The sequence below is a fragment of the Typopeltis vanoorti genome, chromosome 6 (assembly GCF_054136105.1).
Source record: "Typopeltis vanoorti isolate ZY-2024b chromosome 6, IOZ_Tvanoo_1.0, whole genome shotgun sequence".
NCBI classification, from domain to species: domain Eukaryota; kingdom Metazoa; phylum Arthropoda; class Arachnida; order Uropygi; family Thelyphonidae; genus Typopeltis; species Typopeltis vanoorti.
The window spans coordinates 41,482,621-41,510,382 of NC_143554.1; the positions used below are offsets into that span (position 1 = coordinate 41,482,621).

The 27,762-nt window shown below is 36.3% G+C and overlaps 1 protein-coding gene across 3 annotated transcripts in view; it reads left to right on the forward strand.

The window, feature by feature from the left end:
- Positions 1–27,762, forward strand: part of LOC150105402 (uncharacterized) — a 150,205-nt gene that overhangs the window by 99,745 nt on the left and 22,698 nt on the right. For all 3 annotated transcript variants that reach the window (XM_090394776.1, XM_090394777.1, XM_090394779.1), the window contains 2 exons: positions 2,813–3,091; positions 12,925–14,873. In XM_090394776.1, coding sequence (XP_090250902.1) covers positions 2,813–3,091; positions 12,925–14,077 — 1,432 coding nt within the window. In that variant the 3' untranslated portion in view covers positions 14,078–14,873. The remainder of the gene's footprint in view (positions 1–2,812; positions 3,092–12,924; positions 14,874–27,762) is intronic.

Genomic DNA, 27,762 nt, shown 5'->3' on the forward strand with positions numbered 1-27,762 from the left:
TCATGCCATCTAATCCGGTTGATTTTCTATATCTTGATAACATTTATTGTTTCTTTTAGTTCTTCCAATTTTATTGGTTCCATATCAGTATGAAGATTTCTTCAATATTATTTTCTGTTATTAAATTTGGGTCATACCACAAATTCTTATTACCTACCTTTCTATCCATTATTATTTTAATGGCTAATATAGCCTATTTTCGTTTAGGAGTGCCCCTTTTTTACAATGTCATTGGCTCTTTACCCAAATTCTAGGGCATTACTGTAGTGTTATAAAACTAATATATGATGAATAATATAGGAAGAAAATTTGGACACATTTTTGAATGTTGTTTTCTGTCTCCTTATCCTTATATGCATTCGTCTGATGTTAAGCTGTTAAAGGAAGGGGGAGGAGGAGGTAAAGTAATGTGGGAGAATTATTTGAAAAAAAACGGTTTTTTTATATATGTATAATAATAATAATATTATTATTATTAAGAGTGGGTAGAGAGCGTTTGGAAGGGGGTGAAAGAAGGATCTGAAGAAAGAAATTATTTTGAGGAGAAGAGGAATTTATGGGAAAAAGTCAGGGGTGGGAGTAACCAGGTGTGAGCCGTTTCGACAGGCGTCGTCTTCGGAACTCGTGGGGAAAGTGTAGGTTATGTCATGTCAGCAAGGTGTTTCTGTCTTTGGTGTACTAGTGTTGTCTCCTATTGGTCGGAGTCGTGACCTAATTTTTATGTTATGGATAATAACATACATAATCTCCAACTCTCGGAGATTATGTATGTTCTATCCATTGTTTCTCTTGTATTATGTTGATTTGTGCTGTATCTCTTTCTTCGTTGTTTAGTTTCCTTAATATTTTATGTCTTCCATGTATGTCTTTTATTTTAATAAATCTGTCCCAGGAATATTTATTTTGTTTTTATATATTTCTTCTCTTTTCTTTGTATGTTTCTGAAGGAGTGATTTGCATGTTTTTTTCCCTTCTTTTATTACATTTTCTATATCTGTGTTCCGGATTCGTAATGTTTTTCTTTTAATATTTTATTTCTCTTTCCAAGTACTTCAGAGGCTGCTTTATGGATTATCTTTATTAACATTTTCCATTCTTCTCTTCTATATCTCTACTGATTTAGGCTTCTTTTAGGTAATCTGTTAATCTTGATTGATATAGCATTCCAATGTTTTCTTCTTGTAACAGATATACTTGGTATACCTATTACATTTCTTGTTTTTTTTCGTATTTTACTTCCTTTCTCCATTTTGCTAGTATTTCTATTTTAGAGACTATTAAATAATGATCTGAAAAAATTTCATTTCCTTTGTACATCTGTAACACTTGCGGTTAGTTTCTGATTAGTATTGATAGAATCAATTATACATCTTGTTCCTCTGCCATTCCAAGTTTATTTATTTATATTCTTCTTTTTTTTTGAAAAAAAAAAAGTATCGGTTATTCTAAAGTTATTAAAAGTACAGAAGTTTAATAGTTCTTGACCATTTTTTATTCATGAAAATTTCTTCATATTTTCCTAAGACATTTGGGATGGGATTATTTCCAACTCTAGCATTAAGATCTCCTGCAATTAATATATAGTCCTTTTTATTACATTTATGTAACTGTTTTTTTAGTTCCTCATAAAATTGTTTGGGATCCTCTCTCCTACCTTCTTCAGGGGTATATACTCCTATGATATTTAAGTGGCTTCTATTTGTTTATAATTTAACTGTCATAATTCAATCGTTTACAAAACTGTACTTTCGCATTCTATTTTCCATTTATTATCTATTAGAATCGCCACACCACTAGAAGCTCTGATATGTTGGTCCACTCTATTATATAGCATAGTAAAACCATCTATTTCTTATGTTCTCTTTAGTTTTTTTTTTTGTTTCTATTATCACGGCTATATTAGTATTTTTAGTTTTTAGTTGTTTTACTAATTGGTTATTCGAAAATTATTGAAAGTACAGGTGTCTAATAGTTCTTGACGATTGTCAAGAATTATTGTAGCCGGCCTGGTTGGCAGTGAATAGCGTATCCGCTCTCCAGCCAAAAGGCTGCAGGTTCGAATCCCGCCGTGGCCATGGATGTTTGTGATTGTCTCTGTGGAAATAGCAGTGGTGGTCGGAGGTAGATGGTGTTGGTGTAGTTGCAGTCAGTTGGTGAATGGTGGAGACAGAGTTGTAGAGCAAGTGTCCTCCCTCGATGAGTCTTTGGACTCCCTGGAGGTGTCAAATAATAATAATAATAATAATAATAATAATAATAATAATAATAATTTCCTAAGATATTTGGGATTGAATTATTTCCAACTGTAGCATTAGGATCTCCTGCAACTAACATAGTCATACAGTCATGAATGTCGGTGATTCCCAATTTGTTACCTTTATCCTTACTTGGTCGTTTTCCGTTTTCCTTCGATGAATATTCCAGTTCAATCTGAGTTATAGAAAATTTTTATTTGGTAAGGTAACCAGCCTTACGCAAAAGCCCCAACCTGGAGGAACAGAGTGTCTCTCTCTCTCTCTCTCTCTCTCTCTCTCTCTCTCTCTCTCTCTCTCTCTCTCTCTCTCTCTCTCTCTCTCTCTTAGTCTGGCCTCTACCTCTCGACCTGTCCAACTAGGGAAGCACTAACAGTAGCTTGGCTCTGGCATACTTTCAACTTGTTAGTTATAAATGTTTTTCTTTAGTTAATATATAAATGTTTATGTTTATATATATATACATATATATATATATATAAATTATATAAATATTTTTCTTTTTTTTTATTTGTTTAATGTGATATTTTGATGAACTATAAATGTATTATTAATTTCAGGGTTCCAATGGAGAAGCAAGGTCTCGTACTCCCAGATGTTTCAGAAGAAGAAGATGATGATGAAGGTACAGACCAACAAATGGGAAACCGAAGACCATCACTGTGGACATTGCTTGGCGGAATGGCACAAAAAAAACCGAGCCCGGCTGGCAGTTTTCTTAACATAGACAACGATTCTTTAGAAAGCTATTCCTGGAAATCTTCAATTTTCAATATAAATTCTCAGCCTTCACCTCAAGCAGCATGTGGTGATGCCAAGATATCTTCAGGTACCTTGGGGTAAGATTCGACCCCGTCCCTTATTTATTTACAAAACGGGAGAATATAAAACATGACAATTTCTTTCTTTCCTTTTTTTCTTTATTAGAAGATATGGAAAAGAACGAAAAAAAAGTTCAAATTCCTATATCTCTACTAATAAAGATCATACATCTATTCGAACTGAACGTTTTGGCTTTAAAGCATAGTTCTTCTAAAATGAGTCTGTATAAATATACATTATATGAATATATTGGTAACTGTACTGTTCATGAACTATCACCATACACATACAGATGTAAAGAACCATACAGCATAAAAATCGCATAAAAGATATTTTATATGAAAAAAAAAAAAACATTGTTTATATGAATGCTTTCAGAAAGAAGGAATGGCACCCTTCAGTTAGGTTATGCGTTGTCTGCCTTCGTAATTGATAAGTGAATTATAGCTTTTTTTTTTTTTTTTTTTTATGTTGGGCCCATATACAGGAGGTTGGCTGGTCAACTTATAGTACGTTAGTACCGTATATGGGTGGTAGGTTGCGAAAGGAGAAACTTGTTTACATTTGATTTGAACATCTGTATGTTGTATTCCTTGGGAAATACGTCTGGGGGAAAGACTGTTCCACAGTACTGCAGTAACAGGGATGAATGAGCAGGAAAAGAAACTTGTTCTGTGGGTTTCGAGGTGTACTGTGAAAGGATGTTGGGCGGCAGCTGTACGTGTTCCAATGGGCTTAGTACAGGGTGGGGGAATTATTGATTCTGTTTCAGATGAACATTTCGCAGAGACCTAGCGTCTATGTGAAAGTGGGGGAGTGAGTTGTGACGGGAGGGTCATTTATTAGTCTAATTGCTCTCCTCTGTATTGAGTCAAGCATTTTGAGGGAGGTTTTTGGAGCCCCACTCCAGATGGGAGAGCAGTATTCGAGAGCTGGGCAGATATGTGACTTGTATAGTGTTAACAGCTGTTTAGATGTGAAGTAGCGTCTTGACCTAAAGAGAAAACCTAGTTTTTTGGAAGCTGAGGATGCAATGGTTATGATGTGCTTATGCCAGGAGAGGCTTAATGTCAAGATGTAATGCAATTCCGAGAAATTTCATCTTGTCTGAGAATTTGAGTGTTATCGAAAATAATGCTGGGGGAAAATGGTTCTTTTTTCTTGTGAGAAATAAGACAGAACTGGGTTTTACTAGCGTTGAAGTTGACGAGGTTATCTGAGCCCCATTGGCGGATGCTTGGAGGTCGGAATTAAGGGCAGTGGTGGTTGATGTTCTGTGGGTTGAGGTGAGTTGTGTAGAGTAGGGTTTGTCAAATGAAAGGGAGGAATGTAATGTGCTGTCATCTGCAAAACTGTGTATTGGGTTAGAGGTCAACTGAAGTAGGTCATTGAAGGAAGATGGTCGGTGAGAGAACTGAACCTTGTGAGACCCCAGCATTAGTTGGATGGTGAGAGGATAGGGAGCCGTCTGCCATCACACATAGTGTGTGTCTAGACAGGAAGCTGGCAATCCATCTGCAGAAGTCCTGAGGCAGTCCAAATGATGGGAGTTTGCTTAATTTTGACCGAAACTTAACTTTGACCGAATCTGGCCTTTGTGCCAGATTCGGTCAAAGGCTTTGGAGATATCAAGTGCAACTACTTGGGATTCACCGAATTTCTCCATGGTGTTTGTCCAATGATGGGTGATATATGAGAGTAGATCTCCTGTTGAACGGCTTTAACGGAATCCGAACTGGTGGTCGCTTAATAGCCAGGTACCTTCAAGGTAGATTAGGAGTTGAGAGTTGATGATTTTCTCCATTACTTTAGATAGGACTGAAGTGATTGAGATAGGGCGGTAGTTAAATGGCAGTGATTCGTCACCCTTTTTAGGAATGGGTTAAATATAGGCCAGTTTCCAGGTTTGGGGATATATATACCAGTGCAATAAGAGAGTGTGTACAGGTGACATAGGATAGGAGTCAGTTTCGATGCACAGACCTTCAGGATAATTGGAGGAATGTCGTCAGGGTCAGGAGACTTTTTTGTGTCTAATTTAGACAACAGGTTTGTGATGTCTTTTTGGCAAAATGATACGGGAGGGTGTCATTGTAAGTTGGGCTGGAGGGCATTTGCCATTGTCAGTTATGTGTGTATTGGAGTGTGATGCCAAGAGATTAGCTTTTTCTATGGGTGATGTTGCTGTTGAGCCATCTGGGTATGATAGAGGTGGAAACAGTGTAGGGCAAAAGTTACGGCCGATTACTTTGGCAAGAGACTAAAAGGCACGGCTGCCGTTTGGACAGGCTGCAAGCTTCCTGCTTTTGGCCCGTTCAAATTCTGTTTTGGAAGTATTGATAATTTTCTTGCATTTGTTTCGGGCTATAGTAATATAGAACTATAGTAATATTTATTTATTACTATCCTAAGCGGGTAAAAGTTAAAATATGGAAACAATAGTGTAATTTTTTTACTAAACGTAATATACTTGCCGATCCAGAAAAATAAATAAAAAGAAAGTAAGAAAGGAAAGGAAGTACTGTACTTGTAACAACTTCCAATAAATGAATTTACCCTATATTTAAGCAATGATCACTCTTTCACTCTCGTTCAAAGTTGGCAGGGGTCTTTCGCTTCCGAAATTCAAGTTTTATTACTTATGCAAAACTAGCTTATCAAAATGAAAGTGTATATTGGATATATAATACACTTTTTTGTTGCTTTAGTGTAATAAATTTCAACTAGTAAACACTTTTTTCATTAAAAGTCTTGAATTGTGTAGGGTTCTGTAAATAGAGGAAATGCTAGGAATATTTTGCTAGTATTACTCCAAAATTGAAGAAACTCAAGTTTTATATATGAGAATATCTTGTTAATGCAAGATATTCTCCAACTTCATTGCTCTCTAAATATATAACAAACTTGCTAAGCCCCACATCGGCAAAATCTACTCTTGTATTAAGAATACAATGCCCTGAATAGAAAGCAACAAATACATTAAAATAGATCCTACTGAGCTACTTGCACGCCTGGGTGTAGTCTACCAAAATCAGAAACCATACAACTATTACAAGACCTCTTTCCACCAGACACAGAAGATATCTTTAAAGATTGTATTGCTAGCACATACTTCAAATTTAAAGAGAAATATTTTGAAAAGATGAATGAGTAGCAATAGACACTTCCCTCTGCCTCTTGTTAGCAAACCTTTTCATCGAGTGGTTTAAAAAAAAAAAAAGCCTTTCAATACATTTAATCGTTTCGCCCGGGCTCTATCGCTTAATTAGAACATTTAATCACCATCTCAACAATCTTCGTTCTCGAATTAAATTCACTGTTGAATTAGATGGAAACTGGCCTTTGCAATTTTGGATACTCTTTTTGAACTGTCCTAACTGAACACACTCAATTTATCAGTTTATAACTTAAATATAAAGAGCCAATAGACTTCATTTCGGCGATATAATCATTATTTAAATTGAGTGGATATTAAATCCCACATTTTTTTAAAACCGAATAAGAAACTCAAAGATTGGAATCAGAGAGTTTCATGCCGAATATAGTATAATAAACTATAAAAGTATCGGCGACTACTAGCGTGAGCTAATGCAAGTAGTCCAAGTACATAGTACAAACTCGGGCAACTCGCAGCAAAGGTGGTAAAGTTCTGATCGCTATTCTTGTATTTTCCATAATGTAAAACACATTTCCTAGGAAATGTATGCCGCTATTATATTTTTAAAAAACAATCAGTTTATAAGCCAACAAAAACCGCACTTTACTTACACACCACATCCCATCACCACCCGATGCAGAAAACAGGCATTATCCTTCCCTACGTGATATGGCTTACAGAATTTCCACGAATATAGAAAAAAGAAACCAAGAGTTTGAATGCCTGAATTCCATCTTACCCAACAATGGTTATAATAGAACATTATTCAAAAACAGTCTGCTGTAACCTCCAAAACGATCAGATGAACAAGAAAACCAGGACGTTGGAAGAATAGTGATTTTCCCTTATATATAAACCTCCAAAACCTCCGCATCAACCTATTAGAGAACCAGGTGTCTACAAGATCAGCTGCATTTATGGTTTGCACTACATGGGACAGATTGAAAATTTCAAGGATGTCGAGAACGAAAGAAAACACAAATCAGAACTGGCAACAAATACAACTGAAACAAAACATCAAACATTATGACAACAAACAAAAATGTTCCACGTGGATTACATATTTTCTTTTCAAGAACGTTCAAAGAAATAAATGAAATGAGGAAATCTCCTGTACAGTATAACAAAATACAAGGAATGAATTTACATCAGGTGTGGTGTTCTCTAAGTCATCATCACGACACTCACGTAGTTACCAAACTGGTAACTGTGTGAGTGTACCAGTTTGGTAACTTTAGTATACAGTTCCATACATTGTTAATGAGGTTCAGATCTAGGCTTTGTGGTGGCTAGGGAAAATGAGATGCTCGCTGAACCACTGCTGAAAACGTTTTGCACAATGGACAGTAGATAGTCCAGGATTCAACCTTCACCTGTTGGCTAAAAAGTGAACATTGCAGATAGACTTGCTCGGCACCAACACTCAAATATTCCTTGGAAGACACCCGTCCTTCCATCGATATTAAGGGACCTGTTCTGTAACAGCAGAACATGTCCCACACCATGACACCACCTCCGGAACATTGAGTTCTGTTTACAAGGTAAGCTGAGTTCATTGCTTCATGGGACTTCCGCCAAACCTACTGTTCGAACAGAACAAGGTGTACCGTGACTCGTCGCACCACATGACGTTTTTCTAGTATTTCGGTGCTAGTGACGATGTTCCTGACACCAATGTGAAGAACTTTCCGGTTCTTCACAGAAATCAGTGGTTTCCGTATAGGCATGTGACCATCAGTACCGATCCTCTGCAATCCCTGGACATTTCGGTGAGATATGGTGGGAAACAGCCTTCATTAAATGCTTCGATCAACTGCTGCACACAGGTAGTTCCAGTACAAGCCTTCTCAGGTGACAGCAATCTCGTTCCTGACAAAATGTCTTAGGACAACAATTACGCCTCATAGACAAGTAATGTGGGTTATTTTTCAACTGATTAAAGACCCTGGATATCTCATTTTTTAAAAACCAGTCAGCTCTGCTGTTTTCAAGATCGTGGTTCCAGTCAGACGAGCATCCACAATAAAACCTTCATCGAAGTCTGAAAGATCTTTTGTTTTTCCTATTGTGATCGGCATTGTTTACGATTACTGACCAGTAGTATTCCTAAATTGTAGCCTAGAACACGATGATGATGAGGAGGAGGAAGCCTTTTTAATGGTCCACAAATCTGTGCACTTCTTTCGATTATATCTTAGACTGAATAAACAGTACGAATGTCTTTCATGTTGTTAGTGCCAAATTTAGTGTCATTTAAAAATTACATTTACAGAAATCCTGCACAATTTATTCAAATCAATAGGTTGTAATATTATAAAGGATCCACATTTAAATCCTTTCCTCCTCACTTTGGGAACTGTTTGTGAGGAAATTAAGGATTATTAATTTTATTTTATTATTTTTTCTATGGAATATCTTATACGAAATATGGACAAGTAGAATCCTTTATTGTATTTATAATATTTATAAATTTATTATAAATTAATTTATAAATTTATTATAAATTAATTTATAAATTTATTATAAATTAATTTATAATATTTATAAATATTATAAATTTATAATATTATAAATTTATTATAATAAATAAATTTATTTATTATAATAAAGGATTATAATAAATCCTTTATTATAATAAAGGCATTATAATAAAGGCCTTTATTATAATACCTTAAAAGCGAAAATTTCAATTGAGGAGTTTTTAAACTAAATAAATGTTGTAAGTTTACATAAAATGTAATTATCATGTCAACGCATAATTCTGATTTCAGAAATTTCATGGGGATGCCAATTCTTAAGCTCATATTCGAATACACCTCGTCAGTATTAACCACATCCACTTTCACTTTCGCGGAAAGCAAAAATTGCATGTTCTTCAGTGGAATATTTTAAGTGGAAAATAGTATAACTGAAACAGTATTTTAATTTCTGCTTTCTGTTGTTATTTATTAAATCTGTGTGTGTGTGTGGGTGGGTGGGTGGGTGGGTGGGTGTCAAGAGGGAGAAGCAGTAATATTAAAAACATTAATTTATTACTTTAAAATGTTAATTCATTATTAGCATTAGTAATGAATTACTAACATCACTGACAAAGAAAAATTTAATAGTGTTTTCCACTGAATTAAAAACCTTTAATTCACATGTGTACGTAAACGTCACTTACGGCAGTGCTGACTGTTTTTTCAAAAGTTAAGATGTCCCGGATGTTTTAACCAGTGGAAAAATAACGCACTTTGCTTTTCTAAGAGGCATAATTGTGGTCCTAAAATAGTCTGTCAGGAGCGAGATAGTCGTCGTCTGAGAAGGCTTGTACTGACAAACAGAACTTCCTGTGTGCAGCAATTGACAGAAGCCTTTAAGTGAGATTTGGGTCGGGAACAACCTGCTGTTACCGACCCATATCTCACCGAACTAACCGAAGAGGATCGGTATTGGCATTCGCGTTCCTATACTTAAAATAAAAGTTTCTAACTCAGTGGTCTGTATGTGTAAATATAATATAAATAAAATATATTAATACAATGTGTACGTATGCATATATGAAACATGAATGATTTGTATATGCCGTATTTCTTCGATTCTAAGACGTATTGCTGTTTTCATCACTAACAAAGAAAAAAGTATTACGATAACATACAGTTATTGACATTATCGGAACGCGAAAGAATATTTACCAATATGCATATTACGCTCCATACATATAAACGTTATATACATATACACACAATTTACAGTGTCGTAAACCTATAGTACACCCATATAGTGGGTAGACTACGGAATTTTTTATTATTTTAAATTTACTGATTTTTTGTCTTTTTTATTAATATTCTTACTTGGTCCAGTAAACATACTCTAAAGACCAAACATCGAACTTTTTTCACACCACTGTAAGTCTCCAATAATCACCGGGCGATGAAATTCATCTCCCATCTAAAGACAATCACGAACGATGCTTTCTACGGGATTCGAAACAACAACCTGTTGGCTGGAGAGTGGTAAACTACTGATAACCAGGACAGCAAAATATATACCGACATATACTGTACACATTACATACATACATTGGTATCTAAAAGCTAAGGACGAACTACATTTTACCATTATATGAAAAACTTTTCATCACTACGGCCAAATATGGACATATATTAAGTATAATATTAAATTATATTACACAAAAAATGTGTTATAAATTGTGCACAAATTTAATTGCAATGCATTTTTGGCAAAAGTTACAAATTTCCTAAGGACGTTAAAGAATTAATGTACACTGCTTACAAATATCTCTGCGAAGAGATATTTCTGTATCCACCCCGAACTGCGATACAGCTGTCACAACCTCTCTCTCTCGCAATGCTTAGTACCAAGTGATTCAGGAGTTCTTGAGACAAACTAGCCTCCTTCAGAGCAAGGATAAATGCTTGTTTGGTTTCTGAAGGGAATTTCAAGCAGCAATGCATCTCCCCTATTACGCCGCAAACGTGTTCTGTGCGTTTAGATCTGGAGAGCGTGCTGGCTACTCGATCTGATTAATATCTTCGGTTTCCAGAAGTATCTCTGCTGCCCCTGTACGATGTGATGTGATGTGATATTTTCATCCATAAAAAATGAATTTTCCGCCTATACCACCACGGAACAATCGAACGTGACGTTGAAGAATTTCGTTGCAATATCGTTCACCAGTCTTTTTTACAGCACCCTTTTTATAGCACTTGTAGCTGGGTGGTCCACGAAACATAATGCCTTCCCACACATCACCAAAGCACCGCAGTATCTATCCCTTTCAAGACTCTTAACGTTATGGTAAGCAGTACCTCTTTCACGCCCGATCAAGTGTCGATTAAAATCAGAGGAAAGACTGAAACGACTCTCATCTGTAAGAGTACATGAGCCCATTGGTGTGTTGTCTGTAAATGTGCTCTACGATGTGCTGTGGATAAAGAGACGCAGATTAGGAATTCGGGCGTATAGGCTTACTTGTCGCAGACGTGTTGCCATTGTTCTGAGATATCCGCGTATTTGTGCTTGAATGGAGCCAACTTACAAGCTGTGGTGCGTCGCTTACGTTTTGCTGTTATAACCAAACATCTGTCTTCATTCTCCGTGATAGTGCGAAGGCAACCTCTTAGCAAACGTCTGGAACATATTCCTTTCGTTTGAATGGCCGCGCAGTGCCTGAATACAAAACTATGTGAGATTCCAAAGTCTCTGACAATATCAGTAATTCTGCGGCCTTCTTCAAGATTTCCAATAATACTTATCAGCATGAAATCATGTGGATGATGTGTTTGAGACATTACAAGACATTACAAGACTTTCAAGTTTGCAACTTTATTCCTTCACAAAAAGAGCTTCCTTCAAATATAATTCGCTTAGCACAGCCTTTTGCCTTTTATCCTGTTGAGTGCTACCACGTGATCCCTCTGCGCGCAATTCAAAAATTTGAATGTGCCACCCGCTTTCCACTCGAAATCATCAGTTATACAAATTGCCTAAGCTGATTCGTCTGAATTTTTGGTTATACTGTAATCTTCAGAAATAATGTTCATCCTTAGGTTTTGGACACATCTGTCTATTACACGCTACATGTTTCTACACTATCAGAATCCTCAGGTTGTTTACATTCATAGTCTGAATCTTGAGAATGACGTTTTGACTGTGAGTTGTGAATATCCATATTTTTCCACAAAATATCATCCTCTGTGCCATCCATACGTTGCTGATACATCATGCATTTCTTAAATGAGTGCTCAAATGAAGTGTCTAGTAACTTCTTACAGGCAGTTAACACTCATTCTGCAAGTTTTGATCCAGTTGACTATCACAAACAAATTATTTAAAATCATTTGAGGAAGGACTCGTAATTTTGCTTCAAATGACTCTTAAATGATTTATTGATTGAACGGCGCGGTGTTGCAGTTTGGTAGTCATGCCGCCAGGAATAACAACCAAGTCACAACACTTTTTGTCCAGCTTATTCTTTGACCGCTCAGATAAATATCCACGAAGAGCATCATAACTGACATACTAGGTGAGTTCCTCGACGTCTGTTCCAGACGACTTCTACCCACTTTTCCATTAAGTCAGATATCATCCATCTATTTCGTTGTTCACGTGTGACATCTTTAGGAAGATTTCATTTTCGGGGATTACTTTCCAGTTTAAAATGACATATGAGACATCTTTCGGTCATCGGCCATTATACATAACATCACAATCATACGATGCGATGCTTTTCGTACTGAGTGCTTATCATCTTGATCATTTCAGCACTTGCAGTGTTGACAATCTAATTTTGAGGCATATCAAAGGACATGTGGGTTGCACCTACATGTTAATAAAACATGATGCGCTGCTAGTTCTTTCCTCAATTTAATCAGGTGGTGTCGGTAGTTAAGTATCTTTTGGATACTTAACTTCAAGGACTTCCTGCGGGAGTCCTTGCGTTTTTGCACTAAATATTTTCTTTTTTGACAATTATGACGCCACCGATTATAAGACGATCCCGATTTCAGAGAGATTAAAATGTGAAAAAAATGTGCGTCTTAGAATCGAAAAAATACTTGTATTTTCTTCTGGGTATGTCTTAATAATTTAATAGGATATGTATTCTGCAACACAACAAAATTATGCATTCTGCAAAAGAAGCGTCTCTTTTTTTATAACTCATTGAGAATAAATCTTATTTTATTCCAGGTCAAGTGCTCGAGTTGGAAGTGTTGAACTTAGCGATAACAGTAATTTAAAAAAAATCAAATCAGTCGTACAGCGTCAGCCATCCCAGAGATCCACTGATAGCCTTCAAGTACCGGTTCCATCTAAAAGAGGTTCATCGCCAAAACCTGTGGCTAAACCCACTATAGCTAAACTTGTAAGTCAAATCACACCGAAAGTTGCGAAATCTGAACCGTTTAAGAGTACGTTAAAGAAATGCAGGCGGAAATCTATCATGCCATATTATAGAGGAAAAGGCGTCACATTTTCTGATAACTCAATGCAATCAGATGACGATGATGATGATGAAATTCAGTCTCTTCTCGATCTTCCAACAGAAGAACCGCCAGAAGTAGAAATGACACTCTCAAGTCCTGAACTCAGCGATAGTGATAAATGTGGAGACAGGCAGAAAAAACACATACTTTTACATTCCCGACCCATGTCACCACAATTAAAAAGGTCTCAAATATCAAGTTCAAAGAAGCCTGAAGTCCCAGTAAAAACATTATTTCGACCTACTATACCCACCAGTAAGCCTTCTATAAAAGCAAAATTTCGAAAGACGTCACTCGAGGAACAAAGCACAAGAGGCAATATTAAAAAAGGAGATCCTTTGATGCATTACAGTAGTTTGCCTAGTTTGGAGCATCTGAATGAAACACAAGTAAAGCAATGCTTTCAGGTAAAATCATCTCCGAAATGCGTTCCAAAAAGAAGGGAACAATGTTCCGATGATAAATCAATACACACTGAAAAATCTCATGCTGCTACTTCGGACTCACGAATTCCTGACACTCCTGAGGATAAGCAAATGTATGAAATTTATCCCGATAGGAGACATACTCATCCTAAAATTAAACTGACTAGAGTATCCACTGAGAGTCTTAAATCTGCTCCTTTAGCAATTCCAAAAGAAAGTGATAACAAAATTACTCAAGTACAAGATAGATCAGTTAGTGCAGAAACTGTGCGCTCATCACGTTCGCAAACTCCAGGTGACTGTGTTGGGAGTCACTTCGAAGACAGTGACTCGTGTGTTATAAATATTTTTGAACCTACTAATTACGAAGACTCTTCAAATAACAAAAAGAAGCACATACATCCTAAAGACCACAAACCACCCAAAGACTAGTAACCAACATTTTAGATTTATAAAATCAGGGAAATAAATTTTATATGAAAAGTACCGTGTTCAAATTTGTTGGTGACTAGCTCCCACACTAAAGTGATATGTACTTTAAAGTTTTCGACCTTCAGAATTTAACAGACAATATTAAAACACTGAAATTTTTATACCGAAACCTGCCTAAAATGGGAGTATAAAATGTTTGTAATTTAATGTTCCACAACAGTCCTATTTTTTAAATAAAATCTCTTAATATAACTTTCATGCGTTTAAATTAAATGTTATATAAAAGTTAGAAAGCCTTCCTTAATAAATGCTATCTCGAAGAAGAAGGGGGAAATATACGTATATATGAGGAAAGCTGAAAGTAAGATAGACTATTATGATATTTAAATTAGTTCGTTTTTAAAAGTTTTTTCGAAAATAGAAAAACCAGTGCTTTCTGGACAGAATGAAACTATTTTACTTTCATTTACTTATAGGAAGAGAAAGTTAGACTAAAAGGGTATTAAAATCTCCCAAACTTTAAAAATGACAGCAATTGTTTTTTTTTTTTTTTCCAAAAGTGTATCGACTTTTCCTTACGCCATTTTTCTACTCAAGGAAAAATAAATGCAGTGAAATACTGAATGAAATAGCAAAGCATACTTACGATACAAACCCTTGTGATGACTACCATATGAAAAAGCAGTGCAAGCCCAGTATACTTGTGGAGAGACTTACATTTAGGTAAAACCCGATGATTCTACTATCACTTAAAAGAAAAGTATGCATTTCGTTGGATGAAATAAAGAAATCCGAAGTGAGTATATTTTTCATTTTTTTTTTCAAAACTAAAAATAATTTTTAAATATGAGAAATTCTAAATTGATATAAAATAGTTGCATGTTCCTTAACTTCCACCAACAAAAAGTTCTCAAGAATTAATAAAATTAAGTTTAGTAATATTTTTCTGAAAACTGAATCCAGATTGTTGAAATACGTGAAATTGAAATACGTGAAATTTTGTGTGTGTGTGTGTGTGTGTGTGTGTGTGTGTGTGTGTGTGTGTGTGTGTGTGTGTGTGTGTGTGTGTGTGTGTGTGTGTGTGTGTGTGTGTGTGTGTGTGTGTGTGTGTGTGTGTGTGTGTGTGTGTGTGTGTGTGTGTGTGTGTGTGTGTGTGTGTGTGTGTGTGTGTGTGTGTGTGTGTGTGTGTGTGTGTGTGTTTAGCATACAGATTTCTGAAAAAAAAAAGATGGCGATGTTTGAAGAAATTTTAAAAAATAGAGCACGATATTAAGATAGATTTTTAGGTGCGGTTCACGAAATTTATAAATAAGTACGTATCAAATTCGTTTGATCATTCATCTAACCGCACTCGTGCTCTTATCAAATCCAGTGAACTTTTTAGTCATCTTAATTTTGGTTTACATTGAGATGTTTTAGTAGAAATATTAGTCAGAATAATAGATAATTATATGTGGGAAATATGACAATTGTCAATAAATAAATGAAATTATAAATGACAATTTTAACCTGTTGTCAAAAACGTGTAGCAGAACTATTGGAGCAACAATTGTGTTGCTATATTGTAAAATACATTTCATTTCTACACTTGTTTAGTATTGATTCTACAATTTATAATGTAGTTTAAAAAAGACATATTTTTATCTGAAATTATCACTAGAGGGCAAAAGAGCACATGTCGTTTCTAACCATCTCAAAGATCAAATATGATGAAAATTACAGTATGCTTTCAAATACCGACATGGGCATCAACATCAATCTGTGATGGTCATTTCTTTAGAAATGAATTTCATTGTCCTGTGTGAAACAACAACATTGCTTATTGTAGGGCTGAAGTGGCTTGAAAACGTTCCACATTTGGTCATATATAACTGCCTTGGGTGCATATATTTACCTTCTAGGCAACATTTCTGGTTCTATAATGTTAAAAAACTGCCAGAAGAATACTCGCTATACGATGTAAATTCTATATGACACCTGGTTATTTTTAAAAACTGTTCCTCATTTAGTCGAACTAACAGCCAAGTAGGTTTTTTATCGAAGAAACACAGGATAACTCTGTAACTCAGGGTTTAGGATACAAATATCTGAGATATTTCTGTCCAGATTCATTTAAAATAACCATTGGTAGTCGTAAGCTCTGCCATCAACAATGGATAGAAACAGTTTCTAATGAACAATGGGGCGTCCAGAATCATTCTCAGGCATTTCTGTATCCTCTGTATCCACTGATTTTCAAAAGTTCGTGAGGACTAAATAAGCTCCACCTGTTCCCTTTAGTGAATACGCAGAACGTTACTGGGTTGATGGGTGAAGCATATATGCTTTTCATATTCCCCTTTGTCTGAGAGGGAAGTTCTTTGAGTGGAGAGTAATTGAGCCTTAAGCTCGCCCTGGAAGGACAGTGAGATTAGCTGTGTTCAGCTGAGCATAGAATTGATTTGGGTCTTTTGTGTTTGTAGAATTCTGCTTCATTGTAGTCTGAAGCTTGCTTAATCAGCAGGTTTGGATGATTACTTATCTTGGTGAAGAACTTTTCTGCTAGATCATGAAGGATGGATGTGATGTAGGGAATGTTGACTTCTCTGTGAATCTGGGAGTTTCTAATGAACAATGGGGCGTCCAGAATCATTCTCAGGCATTTCTGTATCCTCTGCAGTTTTTGAATGTTTGTATCCCAGGAATGGCTCCATACATGAGATGCGTAAGTGATGACTCGGAGTATTACTATCCAATATATGAGTAGTTTGTTCCGAGTATCCAGTTTGCTTCTTCTGTTGATCATGGGGTAGAGTTTCAGAGTTACTTTGGATGTTTTCGAGCTTATGTGTTTTATATGACTGGTGAATTGGAGTTTTTTGTCAAGCCTCACGCATCACGCCGAGATATTTGACTTCAGTCTGCCATGGAATCTTAAATCCTAGCAGGTATGGAGAACAGTATGGCTGAACTCTTCTGGGGGGGTTTGCTTGGATCCTCCAGTCCATGCCACTTCTCCAATGTATGAATACTGCTTTGGAGTCTTTTGATTGCCGGTTTGAGGCTGAGAGATCTTGCTAAGAAAGTGGATTCATTTGCATATAATGCTGTGATTGTTGAACTTTGGTTTTGAGGGATATCAGCTATGTAGATTGAAAATAGCAGGGGGGGGGGGGCAGATGGAAGCCTGCGGCACACCTGCTAGGATTATGCGTCTGGTTGATACAGTTTCATTTATTTTGACCTGCATGTATCTGTCTTTGTGGTTATGTGTCAATTATTTTTATTAAATTGATTGGTATATTAAATTTGATGAGTTTGTAGAGAAGACCCTGATGCCACACTCACAGCCTTTGCAGCATCTATGAAGACCGCAGCTGTGTGAAGATTCCAGATGAAACCTTTTGTGATATATTCGACCAGTCGGTGTATTTGTTATACAGCGTTCATTTGGAATAATACCTAATTTATCCGTTGCTGATCGAAGCCTTGTAAGGACGACATTTTCCGCACCCTTTCCAAGACTGGATAGAATACTGATACAAGTAGCTTTCGGGAAGTTGGCAGTTGTTTCCAATCTTTTTGATTAGCGTGATATCCGCCGTCTTCCAAGTTATGGGAAAGTGCTTGAATCTGAGGATGGCATTGATTATGTTGACTAGATGCGCAATGGCTTTTCTGAGGAGTAGTTTGATTATTCTGTTTGTGATTCCATCTGGACCTGGAGCCTTCTTGTTGTTCAGATGGGTTATGATTTTTGTAACTTCTGCTGGAGAAGTGGGTGTGATAGGTTCTCAGTTATCCTTTTTTTGTCTTAAGACCTGCTTTACTTGGCGGTGAATCTTATAGATAAGATTGATGTTCAGTTCTTCAAGGGTTACATTGAATTTCCATTGAATTAGAGTTTCGGCTTTTTCTTTATCTGTGTGAGCAATTCCTTTCTTGGTCTGTATTGGGGGTATAGGTTGACTTGTAGTGAAGAGGGTTCTCAAGAATTTCCAGATGGAGTTGTCCTCTGGTTTTAGATTAGTCAGTTTGGTTTCCAAATCTTGGTTTCGATGTTTTTGCAGAGCTTCACGGACTTGTCTATTTAAATTATTCAGAGTTGTTTTATCTTGTGAGACTCTTTCTGACTTTGTTTTTTAATCTGATTACGTCCACGATTTCCTCAGGGATCAGACCGCTAGAGTGAAAGCCTGTGGTTTGGGTAAGTGATGCTACTGCTTTTTTGAATTGGTTGGTAAGGTTGTTTACTGGTATGTCTATTTCCTCTTTATTGTGCATAATAGGTATTGGGTCGATGTGATCTGAGAGTGTTCTGGAGAGCTTGTCCCAAGATATAAACGAGTGCTGAGGAGAGAATTGCTCTTGTGTACCGAACTTAAGCAGAATGGAGTTGTGATCAGAAGATAACTCGTTTAACGTTTCCAGTTCATATTGGTAACCGATGTTTCTGTTGAATGGAGATGTCGAGTACATCTGAGCTTCCAGCTGGGCTTGATAGGTGGGCTCTGTGGGTCCGGCTATGACAATAGAGTTTCGCGTTGAGTGATGGTTTAGAATACGACCTTTGTCATTGATTCTGGAGCTGTACCTAGCTGTATGCTTGACAAAAATCTCCAACCATGATGATGGAATCTGTGTAGCCGAGAATGGAGTACAAGTCAGATACCAGTAATGGAATGCTGGGTGGATTATATACAGCATAGATTTTGATACTGCCAGCATTGTTTGCATGAACTTCAACACTTGTTATTTCTAGGTTCTTGGTTTGCGGATTGGTCAGACCGTTATGGCTTAGATAGTTTTTAACGTATACGGTTGTACCTTCTCCACTGTTGGTGTGTCTGTCTGTTTTATACAATATGTCCATAAGTTAGGATTATTAGCTGGCCTGAGATGTGTTTCATTTGCTAAGATTACATCAGGATTGTGTCTGTAAGTGAACTCTTGCAGTTCCAGGATTTTGTGGCTTAGTCCATTTGCGTTCCACGCTGTTATGATAAGAGAGTTAGGCTCATATTTCCTTTTATTCATGATTCAGGGTGCCAGAATTGAATGGGTACCTTTCAGCAGGAATTTCTTTGTGGATGATGGCGTAGGATTTGTTTTGTTGAATTCCTGAAGTACTAACTACCTCACCAGTTTCTAGTGAGGTAGATAGTACTGATGTTAGGTTCAGGGGCGAATTCTCCATGTTTGCTATGCTTGAGAAAGAAGTGATATTTATTTGTTAATAAATGCATGCATTTATAAGCATTCCATTTAGGCTTTTATTTTTGTAGACAGAAGACGACTCAAGCTTGCGCGGCAATTATTGAGCTTTGCATTGTTTATAGAAGGCCGATGCTTGCTCGTCTAGTCAAAGCTACCTTGGTTTGCTCGGTTGTGGGAGCTTGCAGGTCCTTGTTGCAGCACTGTTCATGCGAGCGCATAGCCATTTCCGCTCACTTCACATCGTCTTAAACACAGGCCATACGCAGTCAAAGTAGCTCTAGCCAGTGAGTTTCAGCAAGCATTTACAAGTGTGAGTGTTGCTTGGGAAAAGTAAGTTACAACCAACTGTTTATGACGATATTATTGACCAGTTCATAAAGAAGAACCGTAGGATAGAATTTATATTCAAGTAGCTAAATTGAAAAAGATAGAATTTCATTTGCAAAATAAATGTTGTATGTGTATGATTAAATGTTCATAAATTTCTAAATATATATAGTTTAAAATGGTCAGTAATTCATTATTCCGCTAATCAGACTTCAATCACACCTCTCAATCCCTGAATGATAACAAGAGCAAGCGTGAATTTCAAGACCAGCATTCGCCCCTGGTTAGCTTGGAGCTTGTGAGTTCGTTGGAGGTAGTATTCTTGACTCGTGCAGCCTAGGCCTATGTTTTTGGTCCTGGTTTCAGGTTGTTTTCCTTCCTGTGTCAAAGTAGAGGTTGTTTGGACCGGATGACGATCTGCACGGTTGCCCGGAGTGTCACTTCTGAATGGTGAATGGGCTGCTTTTGCTGATCCGCGGTTCTTTGAGTGTGCTACGTACCCTTTATAGTTGGCGGGATGGGGACCTCTGCAATTTCCAAACTTAGTCGGCGTAGATAGTGGTTTGGTGCATGTGATGGTCCGGTGGCCTTCGCTGCATTTTAAACACCTGACGTTGGGCCGGCTTAATTTTTGGGCGTGCCCAAACCGCTGATATCTGTGTCACTGTCCTGCTGACGCTCTCTTTCTTAGAGGTTCTGTGGTAATTCTGAGGCCACAAATAGGAGTCAGTTCATGTATCTTCTTCTGAGTGTTATCAATCTCTACAAGTACTAAAGGCATTGGCCTTTTGTCAGACCTATGCATTCTGCTCACTTTGATTGGGGTCAGGCTCTGGTTGCTTAGATCAGCAGAGATTTCTTCGGGGGTGATTCCTTCCGTGACACCACCTTCAGGATCCTTTCACTTGGTAAAGCAGAGGTATAGTAGGGACGATTTTTGTTGTCCATTAGCCTTGTCATCTGCCTATAGTCATTGACAGTAGCTGACTGGATTTTCACTCCCTCATCTGAGTTTTTTGCCCAGGAGTATGTGATGTTGAGCTCCCTGATGGCTGATGTGACAGAAGTCCATTTCTCCTTATCCCGTAATATGACTAGGTGGACCTTCTCTGAAGTTTTCGGAACGTCCTGTGTGGATGAGTTCTCCTCCATAAGATCTTCTGTTGTTCTTTGAATTCTTTGAATGCTCCCCTTGTGAGTTGTTATGGCGGAATGTTAGGTGGCTGAACAGCAATGAACTCCCCTTGATATTCCTCATCCTCTCCTTTCCAAACGATCTGCTGAATCGTTTGTTTGGGCGTACAGGTTTAAATAACCCGGCCAGTCCGTCTCAAACTTTGTCATGATGAACTTTAGCACATCTAGTGTCTCCTCCTTGTTTAGAGTCCGGATCTGTTCCTTGATGCCCTCCATGCCAATAGGGAGTCTCCTGGAGTTATTTGAGGACTGTGAAAGACTTGGTAATAAAGTAGGACGGTGAGCCTACAATTATATTCCCGCATGCCTAAGGACCTGCCAGCACAATCTTGTTGACTGGAACAGTCAACTAGCAAAGATCGAGAAGCGGTGTTATGTTGTAGTGTTGTGGGAAGAGATCGTGAAACTGCTTGGCTCAGTTTCGATTTCTTACCTCCCTAAAACCATACATCCACCACTGGTCATCAATTGCGGGTGGGGCCTACGCGGCCAATGATCTCATACACATTTCGTGTATAGGGGGAGATAGTAGGAATTCGGGCAGGGTTAGAGCCAGTGCAATGTAAGATTCATGGAATACCTCCGTAAATTGTGTAGTACAGCCTAAAAGAGTGCGGATTTCAAGCACAGTAAATAAAACATGTCTATCCGCATCGAGATAATCACCTCATCCTCATTCGAATCATTCAAGCCAATCCCTTTGGTGAATAAAAAGTATTATATGCTTTTATTTAGTTTCATGGTGATATCACTTGGGTGAACTTATGAAATGCATAAGAACATATTACATTCGTTTATCTCTCTCTCTCTCTCTCTCTCTCTCTCTCTCTCTCTCTCTCTCTCTCTCTCTCTCTCTCTCTCTCTTTCTCTCTCTCTCTCTCTCTCTCTCTCTCTCTCTCTCTCTCTCTCTCTCTCTCTCTCTCTCTCTCTCTCTCTCTCTCTCTCTCTCTCTCTCTCTCTGTACGATTAAACGCATCCCCGGATATTATTACTTAAATCCTACAATCTTTATTATCTCAGTTTTTCAGTCGCATTTTTTTGTAGCTTGTAGCTTCGAAATAGTTCAAAATGATATGTAGGCTATACCTCCTATCAAGATGTATGGAATTTAATATTAGGACTAATCGAATGAATGGATATCAAATATCAGCTCTCCAACCAACAAGCGGAATCACACTTAGCATTAATGTCTGTGAATGTCTTTAATTGGCTCCTCTGCGATTATTATTTTGCTTATTGGATTTTGAAAAAAAAATAATAATAAATTTTCATATTTGTCTTCCAGAATAGCGTTACCGGATTATCGGATTATCTAATCCTATGGTATTAATGTACTAGAGGTTTATAACCTACCTTCGACGAGATTCACTTAAAAAAGAATTTTACCTTTTGGTGTTTCAATCTGCTCTATCAACAAAATTTGGAATTTTGGTTCTGAACTGATTCCAAATTTATTTGCAATCAATCAATCAGCTATGGGTAATAATTACAACGCCTTGCTTGTGATGACTGAAAATTGGTAATTATGAACTATGTTGCAGCTTGCGAGATGGTTTTCTTTTCAGTTTCAGCTGAACCTTTCGTAAAATCAAGCAAACGGAATTATATGTCTAGGACAAAATCAAAAAAAAGTTCGGATAAAGTAGAGCTTGTTATTGTACTTTTGAAAAAAGTAAATTCCTTAATGACATCGTCATTTTTTCTCCATCAATTTTAGCAAGATTTGAAATACTATATGTCATTACATTCAATCATCCATCCAGTGAGAATTTATTATTTTGTGTCATTTCTGATCGTTTTTTGCAATTTTTCCACTAATAATGATCCAATTTAAGCTAAAATGGCAGGCAGATAAATGCTAGAAAGTTTCCAAATATCACATTTTAGTTTGTCCCTTGAATTTTTTTTTAAATTACAGCCAAAACAATTAAGACACTGTGAACGTACTTATTTAGCGAAATGAAAGATGCAAGTTTTCGGGCGGACAAAACACCCTACCACCTTCCATAGGATGAAAGGAGAAAAAATCTAATATGGTACCAAACAATCAAACGGGTTTACCACTTAAGACTTGCTTCAACTTAAACAAAACAAGAACTGAAAGTGAATCGAAACTGCGCATGAAATCAATTCTTAAAATCAATATATGTGCGATTTTATGCACATATTGTTCCTTCCCACATACCAAACGATGTGTGTAAGTAATGGCTGGCTGAGATAAATTATTATCTCTAGGGATTTCATCAAACTGGTAGATAAGATTCTAGTTAAAATTGAAATAATAATCCGAATTTTAAAATACTTTTATTTTTCATTATTATTTTTCATTATCAAACAGATGAATCAGAGACTTTTGTTGCATTAATTTTACCCAATTTTGCAATTAAAATGGTCTACGCATTGCCAAAAAAGAAAAAAAAAATTATTATCATTTCAAATCATTTTGCTAATAAAATCGGAATTATATCGCGTGAAATCTTCCATAACAAATTTTAACCAGAAGACTAGTTTATAAAGAAAAGTACAGCCCATCAGCGTATTTATTCGACATGGATTTTCAGATTAATACCTCATATAATGTTTTATATACAAAAAAGTATTATAAATATTGATTAAATTTAATTGTCGATATAACACGTTTCTGAAATAGGGCACCTGAAAATACGCGTTTTGTAATAGTATTCTTATACGGGAAATTCATTCAATAACAATCAAACATAGATTGGTTATTTGTATTCTACATAATGCTGTTCTGTATAATTCGTTATTGTTATCATAATTTTCTTATGTGCGCTTAACAGGAATAGAACTTTTACCATGGAACTTACATTCTCCGTCTCCTCCTTTCATTGTCATTTTATCGTACCTCATTTAACGTATGTCCCTCATTTTCTAAGTGTGTTAAGTAGTGTATTACGGTTAACGGTATTAGCCTCCATTAGATTCAGACAGACAGGAAAACATCCCTGGACTATGATTGGGTCGGTTCTTCTCCCCAGATTTTCGCCTCACCTCCACCTACTATCCGCACTTTACAGATAAAACGAGACTTTTCCGAAAATCGAACTTTTGCTTGCCTTCAGTTGATCCAATTGCATCTCTCAAATGCAATTGGATCAACTGTAGGCATAGTCTCGTGAGAATGGGTACTTTCACTGAGCACTTACATATGAAACCCTATGCAAGTTGTCCCACAGCGGGCCAACTTACGTTCATCATGAGCATCGATGATTCATGGGCGTTCCCCACCACTGGTTTGGCGACTATTGTTCTGTTCGAGTATATCCTGCAGATTTCAAAAGACCTTAACTACAACACTGTCACCTTTAATCTAGTACCAGTTTGGATGAAGGATGCTGGCTTACTTCAGACAGACAGGTACATCAGCAACCATCCGTTTAGAAGAACACAAGTCATACATCTACAATCACGACTATGGTCAATCTGGCCTTGCAGACCATGTTTTGGATACAACTCATAGGATCTCCTGGAAAAAAAAAAACATGCTCCACCATAGTAAATTCAAAAAAGAAAGACTATTTTTAGAATCTGCGGCGGTACTCTCAGAAATCAACTTAATTTAAATAAATACAGTTGCATAAAACTTCCCAAAATTTGGGAAATATTAATTATCAGAGGTCTCACTTAATATCCTAGGCCACCTACAAACGCCCATAGAGGGCGCACCACCTAGATAGGACTTCAGAGTCACATTCGTGTTTCATTTAATATTGTGTTGTATTTGAGTGTGTGTTACAAGAGTTATTTGTAATCCATGAATATGTCTTAGTGACTGATACGAAATATTGGAAGCATTAAAATTAGTTTTTAATCATTTCCTAGTGCTGTAAATATTCCATTAAACCTCCAACATGATGACTATTATAATAATAGCAAATATACTATTCTAATAGCAAGTAGCAAGTTGTAAACATGTCACGTGTTTTAAAATGTGTTAGATATAAAAAAATTGCACATTATAAGATACAGTATATCATACGAATGAAAGAGCAGCGGGATGATTAAAAAATAAAAGTAAGAGAGGAAATTAGAAGAAAATTGTGCATAAAGTAAAACATATGTGAAGTAAAAGTGAGTTAACAGGGAAGAAATCAAATTAAGTAACTGAAAGAGTAATGGATGACAAGCGACGAAGTCAAGTAAAAACAAATTTATAACATAAATACATAAACAAAAGAAACGGAAGTGAAGTGTATGTAGCCAGGGATGACATTTTCTCTGGTCCTAAAGAAAAATACAATACTTATCAATCAATAAGGATACGTTTAAAATAAGGAAGATGGAAACATAAATAATGAACGATAATTCAATTAAATGGGTGAAGTTAATGTAATATAACATATTATTGTGATGATAAAATTATGTGGCATTATAATTCCGCACTGCTCGAAATAAGAAGAAACGTTTATTTATGTATCTCTTGCTAAACTTTGTTGAAACAATTGTTTAATGTGATAATGTAGGTTTTATTATGCTTAATTTTTCAGATGTGCCATTAAAGAATTGATCAGCGATGTGTGTTTGTCTCCAAAGCACAGTAAAAGTGTTTATTTTGGTAACGTTTCTAATTTCAATAGGTGACGGTTTGCTGTATTAGCATAAACTGTTATGTTGTATCTTTCAAACACCGTGATGAATACTTTTCTTAGCATTGATCGGTATCATATATCATTGATCGGTATAGCTTGTTATGAAAGTATTCAATGTGTTTGGTCCTTTTGAAACGGCAGTCTATAGGTCTAGATATTTAACATGTATTACAGGAGTTTCGAGACAATTACAATTATTGTCATTGTTAATACAATGATATGTGTGACTATGTAGTTTAACTGCATGGTGTATGATTCTTGTGTTTTTGATCATTAGAATTCTAGGTTTAAGTCTTTTTTTTTTTATTGCAACCGCATTATTGTAGAAATGGGTCTGTAGTGCGTTTAGGTCTTTTTGTGAGTTGCAGAGGACAATATCGCTGTGGATTAATCTTGCGATGTCATCTAATCTAGCTCTGTGAACAGACTTTGAAAATCGTTTATGTTGAAAATGTATGGAAGAACAAGTTGCGTCTTCAGGAACTCTGTGTAATGTTTATATACTTTGTTATGATATGCATCCATTTTTGTTACCTGAGTTCTGTTTGTCGAGTGAGTTCTTAACTAGGAATGTAGCGCTTCTTGTATTCTAGTAGCATGTAATTTAATCATAAATATTTGATATATGAAATGTTTTTCTTGTAACTTTGGTACAAGAAAATTTATTTGGTATACATGTGGCGAATCTTGTTTGTATCGAAAGCTTTATTTGTGGTGTCACTAACGTAGCTAATGCAGCTATATTTTTATGATATACGAAATTGAAATTTCGTATATCAACAGCAGCAGTGCTTAAAAAATATTTCACCCGAAATATCAGTTTGTGAATAAAAGTATTCTTTCCAGTTTGAAAGTTCAACTCCCCACAAAATAAAGAAAAGAAAATAGCATCGTTAACATTGATCTTTGTATAGTCTCCACGACGATTACACAGCTCCACTTCAGCATTCCTCCTATGGCATGCTGGAAAAAAAATCATATTCCTTTCCTACATTTTCATTTGTTCATTCTCAGTAACTTTTTTGGTTACTCTACATCGTATACAGTATTACGCAAATCAGACGTCATTGTTCTTGTAAGAAGGCATTTTTTCCTTTCGAGGTTGTGAGATTTTAGATATTTTTACAAGTGCCCTTTTTAGCGGTTTGCACTGTTCTATAGATATAAATGCCTGGATATGGAAATTCGCAAAAAGCATTCATTCTCAGATACATCATCAATCGTTAATTTTAGTTATTCAGGAAAAAAAAAGCATATTTATAAATGAGCTTTTTATTGAATTTTTATTTTTATAATAGATAATTTATTTAAAAGAAAATAATAATTTAAAAGAAAACATCTATAATTTAAAAGAAAAAGAAAAATGAACTTATTTATAATCTATGCATAATAATTCATGTGTTCATTGGTTTTATTCGTAAAACAAATAGGAAAAATATTTTATTAATATTGAATAGAAGAGAATTTTGTAAGCGGCATATTTCTGAAATTCAGCCTTGTCACACATCATTACAAATCCATAGGATGCTGTGGATTTGTAATAACGCTTTCGGGAAAGAAAACGTTATTACAAAACGTTAAACTTTATCCATAACTTAATGGATGAAGCCCTTACGAGTTTGACTTGGGAATACTGAAACCGAGGTTTTGTGAATCTGCAAAGCAAAATGTCTGAACGTCAACAGCACTGCATGTGCCCAGTCAGCGATTTGACTATCGTATACCAACCTCGTTCGATCACTGACACAATATTACACCGTCGAAATCCATTCAGTCATATGCGCTTTTAGGTGGAATTCGGAACTCTTTCAACAAATTAACGTCAATAGACGTTGTCCAATCCAAAACAACTCCATCAATCCAGCCGAAGTAGAACCCCCCCTGATTCTGTTAAGTGTTCTCATACGTTCAACAATAGTTCTGTTGTGTGCGTATTCTTCTGGACGGTTTACATGTTGACCGTTTTGTGGGAGGAAAAAACCGAGTTTCCGGAATTGATAACCCTGCCACTTCCGTGTGAGAACAGCTAACTTAACTTCAGTTCGATATTGTTATAAAGAGTTTCTGCACGTCCTAGATGGGATTTCGACTCAGGTGTTTCCAACCTAGGCGCATCATCATACCGAGAAACTATGGAAGCTGTTTCGCAGGCAACAAGTTACTCTACATGTGTTCCTAAATATGTTATGTGAATATTGTAAAGAATTAAAACGCATCAACCTGGAACAGGCCGCATAAATCTCCATTCATAAAAACTGTGAAACGTAAGATTATTTTAAAATGTTAAAGATTTTTTTTTTTTCAAAAAAACAAGCAGTCCTTCAGAAAATTAACTAAATTGTAGTATTCGCAACT